This window comes from Bufo gargarizans, chromosome 9, assembly GCF_014858855.1.
Source record: "Bufo gargarizans isolate SCDJY-AF-19 chromosome 9, ASM1485885v1, whole genome shotgun sequence".
NCBI lineage: Eukaryota > Metazoa > Chordata > Amphibia > Anura > Bufonidae > Bufo > Bufo gargarizans.
The window spans coordinates 5,074,581-5,094,507 of record NC_058088.1 but is presented as its reverse complement, the minus strand read 5'-3'; the positions used below and the strand labels follow the sequence as shown (position 1 = coordinate 5,094,507).

At 42.9% G+C, this 19,927-nt stretch overlaps 1 protein-coding gene across 1 annotated transcript; it reads right to left on the bottom strand.

Annotated features, from left to right (window-relative positions):
* Positions 1-9: 9 nt before the first annotated feature.
* Positions 10-19,584, bottom strand: LOC122946405 (inositol-tetrakisphosphate 1-kinase-like). Its single transcript, XM_044306014.1, has 10 exons — positions 19,346-19,584; positions 16,212-16,236; positions 15,421-15,543; positions 14,952-15,069; positions 14,555-14,650; positions 3,056-3,096; positions 1,782-1,947; positions 1,235-1,302; positions 386-545; positions 10-264 (listed from the first exon to the last, which is right to left on the bottom strand). The coding sequence occupies exons 1-10, from the start codon at positions 19,438-19,440 to the stop codon at positions 56-58; spliced, it is 1,101 nt and encodes a 366-aa protein (XP_044161949.1). The 5' UTR covers positions 19,441-19,584; the 3' UTR covers positions 10-55.
* Between the last annotated feature and the right edge of the window lie 343 nt (positions 19,585-19,927).

The following is a 19,927-nucleotide window of genomic DNA, read 5'->3' as shown; positions in this document are numbered from 1 at the left end:
CATGTCGAGGTTTAATTTACTAAAGAAAGGTCTATTGGTTTGGTTATCTCCTTCGTCAGCAATCAGCAGAAAAGGCTATTGTAAAATAAGACGTGCTGCTGACTCGTCTTTTACAAGGCTCTGGGAGAGATCTTAGGTCCATCTTGCGCTCTTCACATGTATGGACATCTGGGGAACCCTCCAAAGCAGATGGAGATTCTTTGCTAAGGATTTTGTCCACGTGTGATAATAAAGCTGGGAAAAATTCACTGACACCTTCATAGCCTAAAAAAAGAAGCAATTTATAGAAATTAAATCCTTGGTTAGAAGAACTACACACTGAGGATTTCAGAATATCTCAAATAGATTCATATCCAGGTGGAGTGAAAAAAATATATAAATGTACCTGGAAAAGCATTGACATCAATTACTGCACAACGACCACTCTGAGTGTCCACTATTAAATCCACACCAAAAAGAGACATTCCCAGAGCGTCCTGAAGACCCTGGACCACCTGTCTGACAGCGTCATCTGATGGAGGTAGGGCATCTGGATACAGAGGGGTCTGGAAGGAGAGAAGAACATCTTGAGGACCAGTCTTGACAAATTATTTCCAAGGTGAATAAACTTCCTATATGATGTCTGATTTTAATTTTTTACATCAAACATGGCATAATCCCTTTAAAGCTGGAAATTGGACCCAACTATCATATGTCATTTATAGTCCTGCTCTCCTCATATAGGACAAATTAACCTTCTAGGCCCTCTTTAGTCTATAGGGCCCAAGTTTGGACATAACGTGTCCAACCCCTATAGTTACACCCCTAGTGGTACAGCATGCACCCATAGCAGTACATATCCGTCATATCACTGTGTGCATAATTTGGGTGGGTCAACATCACGTTTTATGCCTCCGTTTGGCCTATACGTTTGAAAAAGAAAAGGATACAAAAATGCTGCACACTACGTTATTTTATCCTGCACAGTCCGTTTTTTGGGGGTTTTTTTCACAATGAAACTCTATGGTGAACGGATGCCACTGTATGGCATCAGTCTGAGGCATCCTTTTAACGTATACGTTAAATGGATGGGGAAAACTTGATGTGAACCCAGCTATATAGACAATAGGTGTGTGTCATCACCTCCTGCTGCTATTCTACAGTCTACAGAGTTATACCAAGCCTGATACATGTCCTGATACATTATATGTAACGTGTCAATAAAAAAAATAAGTGAACCCCGTCTTACACTCACTTGAGACAGGTGTGAACAGGATTCTGCCTTGGAGACATGGTGGCTGTTAAAGAAGATTGTCGTTTGGTCTGTAGGCAACAGATATATAAAAACAGTGAGAACGTTACAGGCCGGGGTATCACACAACTATTGGTTCTTCAGAGAATGACTAACCCTTACATTTCCTTATCTGCATCTGTAAGTGCTGCCGAAAATATTAGATTAGAAGATCAATATTCCAATATTACTGCCATTAGTGTAGACGTTGGTCAGAAGTGAGGTCATTCTTGGTTTCCATCAACATTTCACACCCTGGTATCCGCCAAATATAGACCCAGAAACTAATTAGTAGGAAATGGTCTGATTGTCTGACATTTTCAGGGTCCAAACCCAGAAGACTATAATTAGGGGGCATTGGGTGAGTGTTGAAAACATTATTGGAATTGGAACCATCTTTTATAGGGTCAGAATACGACATGAGAAATCCTAAAAGACTTTGAGAATAGTGCTCCCTTATTCTGCTGCAAAACTACAACTCCCACCATGCCATGTATTATAGAATACCAACCAGTCTCGCCCAAGGGAAAATTATGTATGGATGGTCTCTTGACGACAAAATGCTGTGGACCTACAACGAAAATCTTATAGAGGGTGGCGCTGTGGTTGATGAAGCTCTGGAGAAGACAAGGGGGAGTCACGTCTTTTAGACCGCGCTCATTAAATATCAAGGACATCTGTAATATAGGAGAGAAGGGGGTTAGATGACCTCCTGACAAAATATTAATTCTGAGGCATATTTTCTTAGAATGCTGCATTGGTCTATTCCTCTGTTATTCCTCATGGAAAAATATGAATTAACAAAGGGGGCGTTACCATTCTCCTTCTCCACGGGGTGTAGGCTGAGTCTTTACACAAACTCTCAGCACTGATTGGCCAATGTTAAAGTGTGCGGTGATGCACCCAATCAAGAAGGGGAACACCACCCACTTTGCCAAGTACACCTGTCATGTGTAATATTTCTAAACGTGTTTATTGTCTGTTCAGAATTACCCCTGTAATTAATCCCACTCATAAAATAAAGTCATCCTGGACAGTGCAATAAAAGTACAGATAACGCCCGCCTACAATGATCTGCAATAATCCCGTCATTTTATTTAAAAAACGACAGGGGTTGTGGAGGACTAGAAATACATGGCTGCTTTCTTCCAAAAATGTCACCACGCCCATCCATGGGTTGTATGTGGTACTGCAGCTCAGTCACATTCACTCCTGCCCATGCATTAAAGAGACAACCCTTTGATTTCAATGGAAACTGTGTAATACTTAATTTCCCCTGTGGGGGCACTGTAGGAAAACTGAACACTTCCTGTTAGGTCATTTCAGCAGTTAAGGATGATTTCGTGGTGGTCCATGCAGTGGGACACACTGTCACCGACCTATCAGGGGAAATTTGTATCAAAAAAGGATTGTCCAAGATGATGATGATGCCCCCACCAGTCTTATTTGCCTTTGCAGAAGAAATAGACATGTCTTAATCTTTATACTTCTTAGTCACCTACAGTACTACCATACTGAGCTTCCTGTTGATATATAGGCTTATATCAGTTGTGAGATCTGCACTCGTAAAAATAAAACAAAAAGTGGATTTCAGAATCACGCATTGACCTATGTCATGAGAAAGCAGTTCAGAATCTATGGTCAACTGTGGTCTTCAAAATGGTCTTGGTCATGTCCTCCTACATATTGTTTTTTTTCCCTGCAGAGTATTTTATATTTAATTTTTTATTGTATTTTAGTGGTCGTAATATGTGTGTACAGGGACAAATACACAATAATACCAACCTCATGTGAGAGCGGTCCATGAGCCACCTGGGTTTTGCAAACTGTAAGAGAAGGAATATTAGGCAATTATTATTAGGTGGTAATAAGACTCTTAGTTTGATCTTGGGAATCACAGACAGTAAACAGATCTGGCCACAAAATAGTTAAAATGTCTCCCATCTTGGTTGGAAATGTTTGTGATCCCCCCCTTACACAACCCTACTGTTCATCAGCCTTAACTCTTGGTCAGAGTGAAGAGATCAGTGATAAAGAGCGTCTCTTGCCCTGGAGGACCTGTCCTGTCCTGGGTTGAATGGACATTGTGTAATGCTTCATTTCCGTTGTGGTGGCACTGCAGGGAAATCGAACACTTATTGCCATATTTCCCCACAGATTACAGCTGATCACTGGGAACCCCAGCAGGAGGACAGTTTGTGGTTAGCTTATTGTCAAGGGTCTCCTCTAATGAGTAGGGATGATCCAAAGTGGAAAATTCCTTTAATATGGGGTTGTGTGGTCTGTACCTGCAAATTTGAAATAACCCTATTGGGGAACATTAATGGGGTCCTCAGTATTCAGAGTGGCAACAAAAAACATCTCTTGCTTTGGAGGACCTGCCATGTCCATGTATTACACAGACAACCTATTAGTACTAAAGAGAAATATGTAATGCTTCAGTTCACCTTTGGTGGCGCTGTATGGAAATTGAACACTTCCCCCACAGATTACAGCTGATCACGGGGGATACCCTGCAACTGACTGAAATATCATGGTGGACAATTCTTTTAAGAACCAGACTATGTATGACCAGCATAACTGTTCTTACCAACAAAACATCAACTGCCTACTTTTTAAACAGGCGACATAAAACAGCCCCGGTAAGATAGAATAATACCTATATATCTAGAGACTAGTGCACACCAGATCGTATTTTCCGATGCTACACATTAATATAGCTCTGCTGTGCAATGTTCTCATAGATGTCCTCCCACAGTCCAGATTAATTGGTTTTTCATTAAAATGACCTTTCTGTAGCTAGGGTAAGGGTACTGCCATGATTGATGCACCGAGGCAGGGTCTGGTACTGGACATTTTGAAGCTATAGCTTACTCTATATGCGAGGCCCAACATCACAGTATAACGTCCCTGATGCCTTATAGAGAATGTCATCTCTATTAACGGGGTTCTCTGGGAATTTAGAAAATGAAAATACTTAAATATTACTTTATTGTAAATATATTCCCAAATACCTTTCATTATTTATAATGGCTCATTTTGTTTAGGGAGCAATCATTAGGAGAAACAAAATGGCCACCTTCCTAATAATACACACAAAACCTGTCCTAATCACACAGGAGGACATGTTACTTCCGAGCACTGAGGTAAAGAGCCGCCTCATCCTCCTCTCCTACTTGTCAGGGCTTATGATCCTGAATACAGATTATAAGAACTTTAACTGAATCTCTGTGGGAATGGAGTCCATGAGGAGACATGAAGTACAGAGAGGACAGAATCTCTTATAGCCAGTATAAGACCTGTTTCACACTAACGGTAAACAGATCTGACAGGCTATTCCGTCCGGGAACAGCCTGTCGGGTGCAGCCGTGCATTGCCGGCAATCCATCCGGCCCCATTGACTATAATGGTGTCTGGCAAAGATCCAGCAGCAACCCGGCAAATATGCTGAACGAAAACTGCTGGAACAGCCTGTAGGACCTGTCAGTGTGAAACAGCCCTAAGCTCATCTTATAGTACAGTATTACTAATCTTATAGCACAGTATATTCCACTTTTATGAGACAGTATCATTCCTCTTATAGCACAGTATCATCCCCTCTTATAGCACAGGACCACTCCTCTTATAGCACAGTATATTCCCCTTTTATTAAACAGTATCATTCCTCTTATAGCACAGTACCACTCCTCTTATAGAAAGGTATGTCTGCTCATAACATAGTATAGCCACCACTTACAAGAGAGTATTATTCCTCTTATAGCACAATATCATTCTCTATTACAGCACATTATCGCCTCCTCTTATAGCACAGTGTTACTCCTCTTATAGCACAGTATCACCCCTCATAGCAAAGTATCACTATTCTTATGGCACAGTATCACTAACACTTACAGCAGAGTATTATTCCGCTTATAGTATTGTTGAGGATGTCATAATATTAATGTGAAGCCATTACAACATGGCGCTGGCACCTAGATGTTTACATTGTTTACATACCAAAGTTTGTAAAATAATGCACAATGCGCAGATGCCAAGTGTTATCTCTTTTCTTGTTTTTGTATTTTAGCCAATGAAACTATGGCATGAGGCTCAGTAGAGGAACGCCCTCTGTGATGATATAAAAACTGCTTAAAGGGGTTGTCTCATCATGGACAATGGGACCATATCGCTAGAATATGCCCCCATTGTCTTATAGGTGCGGGTCCCACCGCTAGGACCCGCACCTATATCGAGAACGGAGCCCCGCAAGTGAAGGAGGGTGCACTGCGCATGCGCAGCCACCCTCCATTCATTTTCTATGTGGCCGGCTAAAATAGCCGAGTGCTGGCTCGGCTAATTCTGTCAGCCCCATAGAAATGAATAGGAGCGAGGGGCCGCACATGCGCGGTACACTCCTATTTACTTTTATGGGGAGCCGGCTTGGTGGTGGCCGGACCGGAGTCCTCCAGCCACCACCTTGCGGGGCTCTGTTCTCGATATAGGTGCGGGTCCCATTGGTGGGACCCACACCTATAAGACAATGGGGGCATATCCTAGCGATATGCACCCATTAGTCCATGATGAGACAACCCCTTTAATTTCCTGTAATGACTCCTGCTTTGATACTTGGTATCAGTGTGATCCTTCTATGCATGATAAACTAACAGTTTGTAATTTGGAGCAGAGAGTCAATAAGCTAGCACAGCTTGTGTGCATTCAAAACAGTATCATCCACCCTCACAGTACAGCATCACTCCACTAATTGCACAAGATCATCCTCTCTTACAGTACAGTATTATTTCCTCTTATAGTACAGTATCACTTCTCTAGTAGCACAGTATGATCCCCTCTTATGACACAATATCACTCCTCTTATTGCACATTATCATCCCCACTTATAGCACTACTCCAATAGCACAGTATTATCCCCTCATATGGCACAGTATCACTACTCCAATAGCACAGTATTATCCCCTCATATGGCACAGTATCACTACTCCAATAGCACAGTATTATCCCCTCATATGGCACAGTATCACTACTCCAATAGCACAGTATTATCCCCTCATAGTATCACTACTACTTAAATAGAACAGTATTATCCCCTCTTATGACACAATATCACTCCTCTTATTGCACAGTACCATCCTCTGTTATAGCACCGTATCACTACTCCAATAACACAGTATTATCCCCTCATAGTATCACTACTCTAATAACACAGTATTATCCCCTCATAGTATCACTACTCCAAAAGCACAGTATTATCCCCTCATAGTATCACTACTCTAATAACACAGTATTATCCCCTCATAGTTTCAGTACTCCAATAGCACAGTATCATCTCCTTTTACAACAGAGTATCAATACTCCAATAACACAGTATTACCCCCTTTCATAGCCAGGGGCAGACTGGGAACTTAAAAGGGGTTCTCCGGGAATTAAGAAAATGAAAATACTTGAATATTATTTTATTATAAATGTATTCTCAAATATATTTCATTAGTTATAATGGCTTGTTTTGTCTGGGGAGCAATCATCAGGAGAAACAAAATGGCCGCTGTCCCATTAGTTCACACAAAACCTGTTCCGATCACACATGATGACAAGCTACTTTACAACACTGAGGTAAAGAGCTGTCTCCTCCTCCTCATCCTCCTCCTCTCTACTTGTCAGGGATTATGACCCTGAATGCAGATGATAAGAACTTTAGCCGAATCTCTGTGGAATTTAGTTCATGAGGAGACATGAAGTACAGAGAGGACGGACAGGACAGGCTGTGGTAATATGTTGCTGTGGTAATGGAGGACTGCATACAAGAGCCACACCTCACCCTCCTCTCATGTCTCCTCATCATCTCCATTCCTACAGGAGATTCATGATTCCTGACAAGTGGAGCAGAGATGAGGATGAGGCAGCACTATGGCTCATTATGGTGAAGTAACTTGTCCTGCTGTGTGATTAGGACAGGTTTTGTGTGTACTAATAGGACGGCAGGCCATTTTAATTCTCCTAATGATTGCTCCCCAGACAAAACAAGCCATTCTAAGTAATGAAAGGTATTTGTGAATATATATATTATAAAATAATATTTTATTTTTTTAATTTTTTTTAATTCCCGGAGAACTCTTTTAAAGTAGCCCTGGGAAAAAATAAATAAAAGTGGCCCCAATGTTGTAAATGGGTCCAAATTTCAAAAGGCTGGGAAATCACAAGTAGAAGGGGCCAATACAGGTTGGCAGGGTGAGTAATACCACAGTGCCGCACAGAATACCCCACCAAAAGCTGTCCCTCTGGTGACCATCAACAACTGTCACGTTCTGTCCTCCTCCTTCAATTTGCTCTAATAAAGATATGGAGCAGGGGGCTTAGAAGAGATGTGGGCCACAGCACCAGGCCAACCCTACCTTCTGTATGCTGACTGGACTTCCACTAGTAATGACCCCTTTTGTGCCCCCTGAGGTATGTACCCGGCTAGCGGCAGTGAAGAGTGCCCTTCCTTATAGCACAGTATCACTACTCCAATAGCACAGTATCATCTCCTCTTATAACACACGATAGCCTCTTTTAGATACTGAAAAACTGTCTGTGTGGTTTTCAATAGTAATTGATATGGGGCTGCAGATATTTTGACCCTGTATAGTGGTCAGTGGCGGATTATAATTGGGGCGTTTGGGTCGGTTGCCCCAGGCCCGGCATCGCTGGGGGGCCCAACGCCAACAAACTACGGTGGGGCACGGGAGCGCATAGTTCCCTGCCCTGCCGCCGTCCGCCAATCACCACCATAGGCTTCAGGCCTAGTAGGCCTGAAGCCTATGCGGTAGTAAAATTCCAGCGCAGGCGGGCGTGATTACATCATCGCACCGCGCCTGTGCCCGGACGCAGCACACTGACTGTGCCCGGACGCCTGCACCATCGACGAGTGAGCGCCGACTGGGACACATGTAAGTATTAGCTTTTATTTTATTTTTTTTGTGTGCCAACTTTGGGGCACAGGAGAATATCACTGAAGGGACAGTGGGGAGCAAACTACTACGTGGGGGCAAATTACTAGTGCGGGGGGAAATTAGTACTCTGGGGGCAGTGTGGGGGATAATTAATACTGTGGGGGGCAAATTACCTAATGGATAGCAGTGTCGGGCAAATTATCTAATGGGGGGCAGTGTGGGGGGTTATTACTTGATGAGGCAGTGTGGGGGGCAAATTACTTAATGAAGGGCAGTGTGGGGGCAAATTACTATATGGATGGCAGTGTAGGGGCAAGTTACTTAATGGATGGCAGTGTCAGGCCAAATTATCTAATGGGGGGCAGTGTATGGGGTTATTACCTGATGGGGCAGTGTGGTTGGCAAATTACTTTGTGGGGGGAATTACTATATGGGGTAGTGTGGAAGAGATTACTGTATGGGGCAGTGCGGGGGAAATTACTATGTGGGGGCAGTGTGGGGGAAATTACTGTATGGGGGCAGTGTGGGGGTGTTTCTATTAGGGGACATTATTTCTGGGGACACTATACAGGGATTATTACCTGGAGCACAATATAGGGTGTTATTATTACTGGGGGCACTCTAGGGGACATTATAACTGCTGTAGACACTATAGGGACCTTTGGGGTAAATTTATCAAACTGGTGTAAAGTAGAACTGGGTTAGTTACCCATAGCAACAGATTCCACCTTTCATTTTTCACAGCTCCTTTGGAAAATGAAAGGTGGAATCCGATTGGTTTCTATGAGCCAGTTGTACTTTACACCAGTTTGATAAATGACCCCAATTATGAAAAATATAACATGTCTGTGTAACAAACTCTGTAGATACAAGATGCGGCTGAAAGAATTTGTCATGGCGGTCTGGGTCAAACGGAGGAGAAGAGGAAAGAGAAGGTCTACATAACAGGAGATGTCACTGGATGTAACAGGTATGTGGTGCTGTATTCTATATGTAGAGCTGGTTCACTACTGTGAACTGCGTCTCATCTTCTCCTCCAAGTCTTTTTTTAAATCATAATCGTATGTATTTTAAATTTGGCGACTAAAATTTTAATTTGTCACCTGCAGTCCTATGTAACAGCCCAGATAACAGTGATAGCTTTCTGTGTACAGATAATGTAGTAGATGTTCCCTGCAGTCCTATGTAACACCCCACATAACACAATAGTTCACTGTGGGGTGTTATGTGCGGTGTTACATAGGACTGTAGGTAACATCTATGACATCTGTACTCAGAGAGTTATGAGATGGTGGGGGTCAGACTCCTGGCACCCCAGCCAATCGGCTGTTTGAGGAGACCGCGATGTCCCAGTGAGCGCCGCAGCCTCTTTGCTCCTTACCAACAGGGCCGTCTTTACCAAGGGGCAAAAGGGGCAGCTGCCCTGGGCCCAGTTGCTCCTGGGGGGCCCAAGGCAGCTGCCTCTTGAGCCCTGCTAGCTACTGCCCCGGGTGTCAGGCTGTCGGCTACACAGGCATCATGATCGTACTGTGTTAATGATCTTAATTCTAGGACCTTAATGAGTTTTGCTCTAGGACCTTAATTACATCATTACCATGTGACCAGTAACCTAGCAATTACTGGTCACATGGCTATGAGGTCATCACAGGTCCTGTGGAGTTTTGCAGAAGTTAACTGTGGAGCTTTTATGTGTAAAGATTACATCAGAAAAAGGTGACAGGGGCTGTTATGTTAATATACTGTAAACTACTGTATAGTGGGGTGCTGTATACTGTGTGGTGGGCTGTATACTGTGTGGTGGGCTGTATATTGTGTGGTGGGCTATATATTGTGTAATGGGCTGTATATTGTGTGGTGGGCTGTATACTGTGTGGGGGCCTGTATACTGTGTGGTGGGTTGTATACTGTGTGGTGGGCTGTATACTGTGTGGTGGGCTGTATACTGTGGGGGGCCTGTATAGTGTGGGAGGGCCTGTATAGTGGGGGGGGGGGGGAGTGCTATACTGCTGTACTGTATAGTGTGGGGGGCTGTATACTGTGGGTGCGGTATAGTGTGGAGTGCTATACTGCTGTACTGTATAGTGTGGGGGGCTGTATCGTGTATAGTTTGGGGTGCTGTATACAGTGAGGTGTTGTATAACGTGAGGTGCTGTATACTGTGGGCTGCTATACTGCTCTACTATATACTGTGGGGTACTATATAGTGTGGGGTACTAAACTGCATACTGTGTGGTGCTGTATACTATAGGGTGCTATACTGCATACTGTGGGTTGCTGTATACTATAGGGTGCTATACTGCATACTGTGTGGTGCTGTATACTATAGGGTGCTATACTGCATACTGTGGGGTGCTGGGGTGCACTGTAACGCTAGGGTGAGCCGAGTCCTGGTCTCCTTCTTGCAGAGCGGTGCCCACTTCCACCCCAGAGCACTGATCCTGAGCCGCTGGAGTCTTCAGAACTGGAAGTATTTACAGTCATTCACTGGACTCTACCAGATGTGTGGATTTTTTGTGTGTGTGTTGTGGTGGAGGGCGTGATTGCATGCTAGGGTGTGGGAAGGCGGGATCCAGGGGGCCCAAGTAAATTTTTGCCCAGGGTCCAATCAATATTAAAGACGGCCCTGCTTACCAAGCACAGCTCTGTCCATTTGATAGCACTGCGCTTGGTATTACAGATCAGACCCAATCACTCAGATGGGACAGTGCACCTAGACCACGTGAACGATGTCCTATGGCCTAGGAAGAGACTGTGGCGCTTACGAACGACCGCAGCCTCTGCATACAGAAAAAAAACTAAAAATAAAATGAAAGGTGGGGGGGGGGGGGGGGGTTGCTGAGTTGGGTAGACAGCCCTGGACCTATCATGCACTTAATCAGCCCCTGATAGTGGTGACAATATACCACGGCACTGTCAGGTGTATATTAGTTTTTGCAGCACCTGATACAAATATGTACCTGCCTAGCAGCAACATCTCCATAGTATCTGTATACTAATATTGACAATGTGAAACATGTATACGTAGAAAGAAAAAACACTCAGCAACAAAAACTAACAGCGAGAGAATCAAATAATAAAAGAGCTGCAGTGAGGTCAGCAGGAGGGTACTCATACTGTGCGCTCACACCTCACCCCGGACACACCTGAAGAACTTTGCACCCTTCCTCTGAATGGCTCAAATCTAGAGATAATGAGCAATTAAACCGGGAAGGGTGCTGCCACCACCTTGTACCTACAGGATGGCACATACTACCCGTCACAAAGAGATCACGGAACCCTGTGTAGACAGATGGGTAGGCATTGCAGCCTGGGATTGTCAGAGGATGTCACCGCGCCTGTTACGAGGGGATGTTTGTTTAATTACCTAATGTGACCTTCTCTAGAAAGGTGTGTAGTTAACCCTTCGCTTTTAGGAAGAATGTTTCATATTTTTGCTGCTGAGCTGAATCATTGGGCATACTCAGATCTCATAGGGGCCCCGTAGCAAAAACTTATTGCCTAGCCCTAGTGATAAACCACCAAAATAAGACCTTTGCTCAATTAAAACATAACTTTTACTAAGTTGCGCTTAAAAAGTATGAGGAAAGCCAATTAAGTGCTCAAAAATAACAGTGATAACATAAATGTGTATCTCAGTGAATACCTGTAACCGGACAGTCCCTATAATAGGTCTTACCAGGTCCAAGAGTATCAGTCTGTCCGTATTACAACCGTCTGTATAATTCCAAACTGATTATTGTATGCAGTTAGGCTCGCATTGCTGTATGGATTCTTCCATGGGACAGGGTACTACATAGCCCTAAATATAATCCCTAAACCAGGTGTGGGGGCTATTATACCCTGCCTATAAGCAATACAGAGCACCCGCCCCGATAGGGGCGACCCCGTCAGGAACCTGTCCCTATAGGGGGCCTAAATCCCTAATAGTATCCCTCTCTATTGTCCCAACATGTTTCATCCCACTACACAGGGACTCATCAGGGGAGGTAGATGATCTTAGAGAGTCAACGCTATACCATGTAGTTCAGTTGAACGCTGGAGATGTCAAGTGGCGCCACCCTCCTGATAAAATACACAGGCGGTGAGACGTGGATGCTGGGCGACAGTTCCCCGCACCACATCGGGACACGGACCACTGTCTGAAGTTGTCCCTGGAATAAATGGACTTGTCTATCCACTCGACATCTCCAGCGTTCAACTGAACTACATGTTATAGCGTCGACTCTCTAAGATCATATACCTCCCCTGACGAGTCCCTGTGTAGTGGGATGAAACATGTTGGGACAATAGAGAGGGATACTATTAGGGATTTAGGCCCCCTATAGGGACAGGTTCCTGACGGGGTCGCCCCTATCGGGGCGGGTGCTCTGTATTGCTTATAGGCAGGGTATAATAGCCCCCACACCTGGTTTAGGGATTATATTTAGGGCTATGTAGTACCCTGTCCCATGGAAGAATCCATACAGCAATGCGAGCCTAACTGCATACAATAATCAGTTTGGAATTATACAGACGGTTGTAATACGGACAGACTGATACTCTTGGACCTGGTAAGACCTATTATAGGGACTGTCCGGTTACAGGTATTCACTGAGATACACATTTATGTTATCACTGTTATTTTTGAGCACTTAATTGGCTTTCCTCATACTTTTTAAGCGCAACTTAGTAAAAGTTATGTTTTAATTGAGCAAAGGTCTTATTTTGGTGGTTTGGTACAAGATTTGCTGAGGGCTATTAGTCGTGTTACAATACACTATACAATACTAAAAATTTCTTTGGATCTAGCCCTAGTGATATTCATGACAAATTAACTTTTTTATTTAATTATATGTAGCATTTTTTTTTTTTATTAAAAAAAGAAAGTTGAGCTTCATCTCACCCACTTTATCTGACTTCTATGTTAGGTGCTTTAAAAATATGGTGCTCATTCTGAACACCCTAATTCTCTATGTATTGTCACCAGACAACTTGCATAAATGCATCAATAAATCTCCCCTCATATAGATCTAAATCTCCTGTTTCACTAAATACGGAACATGGTAAAACAGGCTGTCTGCAGCCACCACTAGGGGGAGCTGAGGCAAAAGGATTTCATGCAGTTACTATTAAAATGTATGGAAGCTGTAAAAAAATATTTTGCCCTGAGCTCCCCTTGACAATAAGCACTAGCTGTAAAATGCTATGGATCTGGGTTGGAAACAGAGAAGTTCAGCGCCAGGCCCCTGTCTCCAAGGCCCTTTAGTCATAGTGGTCTCACTACATGGTGGGCATGACACTAGCTGAACTACTATTCAGCAAAGCTTTATGTCATGATTGTGCTACCATCCTGGTACAGAAGAACTTTTCCTCCCCACACATCCTTGTAGGGTGTAGAAGGACTGTAGGATAGAAGGACTGCAAGGGCATAGCTATAGGGGTTTGTAAGGAGTGAAAACAAATCCTTCGGGCCTGAAGTCTTATCTAGGCATACATCAATGGCACATAGTCGGAGGGGGACCCTGTTGCGAACATTTTCCATTGGAGCCTAGGAGCTTCAAGTTACATCTCTGAAGTACCATGTAATGTGCAGACCATACCCTAGTCCTTTTTGCTTATGTTGTGGTGTCAATGGAGAATTAGAGCCTAGGAGTTTACATTTCCAAAGGGCAAAGGAGTTGAGGTAGACCACAGCGTATCAACTCCATCTGCTACTCCGTCTTCATCTACGGTAGTCTTCCCCAACTGGCAGCCAAAGAGCAAGTGACTTCATATCTATTGTATACTAGTTGGCCTATGCATGCACAAGACCATAGGTATAGGTATAGGGCAACTACAGTACCCTGAAGGATTATCAAAATTAGGGTTATTCACTTTAGAAAAAAGACGACTGAGGGGAGATCTAATTACTATGTATAAATATATCAGGGGTCAGTACAGAGATCTATCCCATCATCTATTTATCCCCAGGACTGTGACGAGGGGACATCCTCTGCGTCTGGGGGAAAGAAGGTTTGTACACAAACATAGAAGAGGATTCTTTACGGTAAGAGCGGTGAGACTATGGAGCTCTCTGCCTGAGGAGGTGGTGATGGTGAGTACAATAAAGGAATTCAAGAGGACCCTGGATGTATTTCTGGAGCGTAATAATATTACAGGCTATAGCTACTAGAGAGGGGTCGCTGATCCAGGGAGTTATTCTGATTGCCTGATTGGAGTCGGGAAGGAATTTTTTTCCCCTTAAGTGTGGAAAATTGGCTTCTACCTCACAGGGTTTTTTTGCCTTCCTCTGATCCAAAAAACTTGCCGGATAACAGACTGAACTGGATGCACAAATGTCTTTTTTCGTCTTATGTACTATGTTAGTATGTATCCTTACTGATAGGGAAGGTAAGACGTTCTCTAACCAAATCCACCATATCACTGCGCTTGGACATCAGCTCCACGCATGGAGGGGAGAACAAAGCACTGACCCCTGCAGAAAACAGGAAAACACATTGAGACCAGTTAATGGTTAATACACATGACACTGCCCATATCTGCACTATCGCCCTGATAGACAAACCCTCCTGCTTGATTATGTCTGGCTCATCAACAGACTTATGTAAAACTGTTTGATTTTTATCTAGTTCTCCCAATCCTTAGGCTGCGTTCACACATTGTGGCCGCAGTCGCAGGAAAAAAAAGCTGCATTTTTTTTACTTAGTCTTCAAAAACTGACCATTTTGCAGCATGCATGTAGATTGAATGTGATTTTCGTTAACTTTGCCGCTGACCTTGCTGTTGGGTCTCCAGGCTTTTTATAAGGCGATACGACTGGAATCGGTCAAGAAGTGTGTACAGAGCCGGTAGAGGGTCCAGAAGGACAGTAAAGGGATGGGTGTCCAGATAGACCTGTGAAAAAGCAAAAATGCTTCTTTCTCATTTTTCACATATTACTAGTTACCTGTTGTAGACTAGACTACTGAACAAAATGGCTGCCATCTCCTTGAGTACATGATGCTCAATATTGGTATGTATGAACTCAATATTGACACAGTTATTTTCACCTTACTAATGTATAGCTGTAGAAAAAAAAAAGGTGTGAGCCATTGTATGTCCACATTAGGTAATAGGTAAATGTATACACCCTTTACCAATACAACGTAGTCCTGCATGTGACTCACTCATATCTTTAGCTTCCTCATTTCTCCTGGTTTGAATATTATACATTTTCATTTTTTATATTTTTTTATATAGTATTACCTGAAGCCTCTGGACAAGGTGATGAGATGCTAGGTCCTGACCTGCTTCTATCAAGAGGTCTGTCAACTTATGAATAATGAGATCAAATGGCCCTTGGCTATTGAGACATTTGGTGAGGTCAACCTGAAGATGACACAACGCAAAAAAGTTCTGGTGAGGCAGAGATGAGCATCATTTAGATAATATGCATACAAATTTGAGTAACCATCTTGGACATGCTTGGAGAAGAACCTTTTAAACCAACTGTTGGATTTGAGGTAGTTCTTTGCCAAAAGGCATTTGACCAAATAACCATTCATGGAAAGAATTTGACCAAATAATCATTAAAATGTTGAGCACCAACAGTCGAGTGTGGCTGAAGGCTCCAACTATGGACAGCCCTCCATGTGGAAGCTTTGAAGTGCCACCCATTTCCCAATGTCAACAAGATGTGGTTATCAAAAAGTAGGAGTGACATCATGTAAGAAAATAGACTTAATATAATGTATCACTGACATGTTGATTTAAAGATTCTGCTCGAATTCTGTGTACCACGACATTAACTTCTCACTGACATCTGGAAAGAGGAGTTGTATTTAAGAAGAACGAGGCGTATTCACACCTATTATTGACCGTCTGTCATTGTTGAGGTATTTTCAGATATGTATCAGAAAACACATTTCAAAGAAATACGAGTCTTTCCGTCTCTGTAAGGAGGAAACCCCAAGAGAAAATGTATAGACTTGACAATCAAGTATGGATGTCAGACTATCACACCATAATAGGAAGAGGAAATTCTTAAAAGTACTTACCTCTATTACATCGTATCCATGATTCCTACAATACAGATACAAGACATCAGTTGAGGGCCTAAAACTGCATACATAGACCAGAGAGTCATCAAATGAAATGCAGTTAGTTATAGGTGAATGGATAGAGTATAGTATGATAATGCTTAGGAGGACATCATATCCCAAAGAGGATGAAGATGAAGTTTCTGTCATACTATTGGGATAACTGTGCACATGGTCACTGTTCTGCCATTAGCAACATTTGGTCTGCATATATGGCCATCTTCCAGCAATGGCAGTCATGTCAAACAGGAGCTGAAGGCTAAGGAATCAAGGCCAAGAACCAACCTAGATGCAAGTTAATTAAATTCTTCAAATGCACAAAACAAGCCGCTGACGTTTTTTCAACTCAATAATCCAACATGTTGTAAAAAAAAAAATAAAAAAAAAATTATGAATATGACTTTGTAGAGTGAATTGTATTTGCAAGAAGGCTACAAATGCCATAATGTTGTCCTTGTGAATACACCTCACATGTATTCACCTCATGATGTAGGTTAGTAGGTCACAGATGATATTGCGCATACACAGGTTTTGGCCATAGATTGCAATAAACTGAATCAAAATTTAGACGAGGAGCTCAGTTATCATGGACTATGGCCAACGTAAACCAGGGTTTGTTTTCATGGAGCATGTCTATACAGTTTGTTTGAATTACAAGCTATATGCCATCCTCAGAAAAGCTTACATTAATGTCAGACTTGTAAACAAACGCTGATCTTCTGTGGTTCCTGACAGATGCCCTTGGGGCAAAATTTTAACACTTACTGTTATGTCTGAGCACTACATGCTTCTTTTCTATTCAATCCTATATTATCAGTAGTTGAATATAGGCTAATTTCTGATGACCCCTTCTACACATCAGGTAAGGTGGCTTTGGCAGTAGTTAAAGTGATGGCCTATAAAGCTTTTGGCACTGGCAAGGCATAAGGTGGTGGATGGTGGTGGAAAATAAAGTACCTGGCATTAGCATTAGTTAACATGGTGGAAGGGTATAAAGCTCTTGGCATTGGCAATAGTAAAAGGTGGTGGTGGTAAGTAAAGCTTTTGGCAATGCCAATGGTTCAAGTGAAAGGTGGTAGTGGAATTTAAAGCTCTTGGAATTGGTGGTATATAAAGTATTATAAGGCTCTTGACAATTTACAATGGTTAAGGTCAGAGTGGGTATAAAGGTATAAAGTTCTTGGCAGCAGCAATGGTGAAGGTGGTGGCGGTAATATAAAGCTCTTGACAATTTACAATGGTTAAGGTCAGAGTGGGTATAAAATTCTTGGCAGCAGCAATGGTGAAGCTGGTGGCGGTAATATAAAGCTCTTGGCCTTAGCAATGGTTAACGTGGTAGATGGTGGTGGGATTGAAAGCTCTTGGCATTGTCAATGGTTAAAGTGGTTGGTGGCAATAGGATATAAAGCTTTTGGCATTGGCAATGGTTAAAGACGTGGGTGGTAGTAGGATATAAATCTCTTGGCATTGGTGATTTTTAAGGTGGTGGAGGTATTTTAAGCTTCTGGTATTAGTACTGATTAAGATGGTGGCTAGCGGTGGGATATGAAACTCTTGGCAATGGCTAAAGTGGTGGTTGGTGATTGGATATAAAGCTTTTGGCATTGATGATGGTTAAGGTGGTGGTGAGATATAAAGCTCTTGGCACGGGCAATGGTTGAGGGGATGGTGGGATATAAAGCTTTTGACACTGGTGATGGCTAAGGTAGTGGTCAGATATAAAGCTCTTGTCATTAACAATGGTTGAGGTGGTAGTTGGATATAAAGCTCTTGGTACTAACAATGGTTAAGGTAGTGGCGGGAGATATAGCTCTTGTCATTGACAATGGTTGAGGTGGTGGTTGGATATAAAGCTCTTGTCATTGACAATGGTTGAGGTGGTGGTTGAATCTAAAGCTCTTGGTACTAAACAATGGTTAAGGTAGTGGCAGGAGATAAAGCTCTCGTCATTGACAATGGTTGAGGTGGTGGTCGGATATAAAGCTCTTGTCATTGACAATGGTTGAGGTGGTGGTTGGATATAAAGCTCTTGGCATTAGAATGGTTGAGTATAAAGCTTTTGGCAATGGTTAAGGCAGTGGTGGGATATAAAGACTTTGCCACTGTTTAAGGTAGTGGTGTGATCCATAGCTCTTGGCACTGGCAGAATGAAGGCATGAATATTCATCATTTTGTTTTAATATAGCATTGCTGAATATACCAACGAGATCGTACATGGTGAACATCATCCATCCATGAAAATCAAGAGACTGAAAATCGGCATCATTATATGGCGATTTTCAGCATCTCTCTCTCAGCCATAATGAGCTCTTCTACCCATCAGGAGTCTTCGTTATCCTCAATACATGGTCTGATCCTCAAGAGATTTTGTAAAGGTTCTTTTTATTGGATAAGGCTGAAGCTCTTAAGCCTCACATGATGCACCTGTTATGGTGGTTGAGCTATTCACCTTTTTTACCTGATACATCAAGAATTGGATTTTTATATCTAAAGGGATCGTGCACTGACCATATACTGTTTACAGGGAATCCGACTGCTGGGACCCCGGGATTGTCCTTTATCTGAGCCTCAGCTTCCCTGCAGCGCCACCACAAGAGACTTTTTGTATTACACACTTCTCATTGAAATTGGCTTTCTTTTAAAGCCAAGTCACAGGCAAGCCGCAATTTTTTCATTAAAGTCAAAGGAGGAAAAGTCACGCACGTCTTGTAACACAAAATCCGACATGCCTGAATTTTTTGCAGTAGCAGCATGCCGTTTGTCTATTGACAAACATTACATGAAATGTCGCCGTGCCCTTACGTAGGACTGCAGGTAAAACCAGTGCGTTGCCGTGATCAGCTCTAATCACCATGCATTGCAATCCAGCTCTGTAAGGTTGAATGACCAATCCATCTCTGCTAAATGAGCGTGCCTACTATATGCTATGTTTCAGATCCACTATGGCAGGTGTAATGTGTGCTGCATAGACTCACGCGCTGGAATGCGTGCTGTAATACAGTACACAGGTAGATGACTGTTTCAGATCACTGTATACATTGTACATAGTCCATGTTCTGTGCAAATACCAGTACAAATGAAATAGGACTGACCTGCAAAGTTCCTCGAATAAGTCAAAATTAAGTTTTCTTCTCTTGTTCTCATTCAGATAGACTCCAATCCTCTTCCTCGTGTGCAGGGAAGGCATGATCTCCGCTCCTGCTATCAGCACCTACACTGTAAACCAGTTCGCCCAGGAAGCACCGCTCTGCTCCAGTCACCTTTAACCTCCCAGCTGCATTCTGCCGGCTCGAATAGGATGGGTTCCCCGGTGGTGATGGCTGAGGGCAGTGCCGACTAGAGTACACAAGGTATGTGGGGCGGGCATCTATCAGCTGATTGCCATAAATATTGATTAGGTCACAGTTACCAGGGATATGGCATGTGACACTCCTTCTGATAAAGAACAGGGAAGACTGAGTTATGGGATCAGCCGCAGAGTTGTCACGTAGAGTACAACTCTATACATGGATAGTACAGTGCCTTGAAAAAGAAGAAAGCCAAAGTCACAAGAAGTCCCATTTGCAGTTTGCCACCAGCCATGTAGAGGACACAATCTGACTGAGCTTGAGCAATTTTGCCAAGAAGAATGGGCAAAAATTTAGCCTTTAAATGTGCAAAGCTGGTAGAGACAT

Excerpts from the sequence above, each read along its gene's own strand:
- LOC122946405 (XM_044306014.1), bottom strand. The coding sequence starts at position 19,440 with ATGCCTTCCCTGCACACGAGGAAGAGGATTGGAGTCTATCTGAATGAG. Across the intron at positions 3,097-14,554 it reads ACGTCTTACCTTCCCTATCA|TTTGCAAAACCCAGGTGGCT; the intron begins GTAAGGATACAT and ends CTTCTCTTACAG. Across the intron at positions 265-385 it reads TGATGTCAATGCTTTTCCAG|GCTATGAAGGTGTCAGTGAA; the intron begins GTACATTTATAT and ends TTCTTTTTTTAG.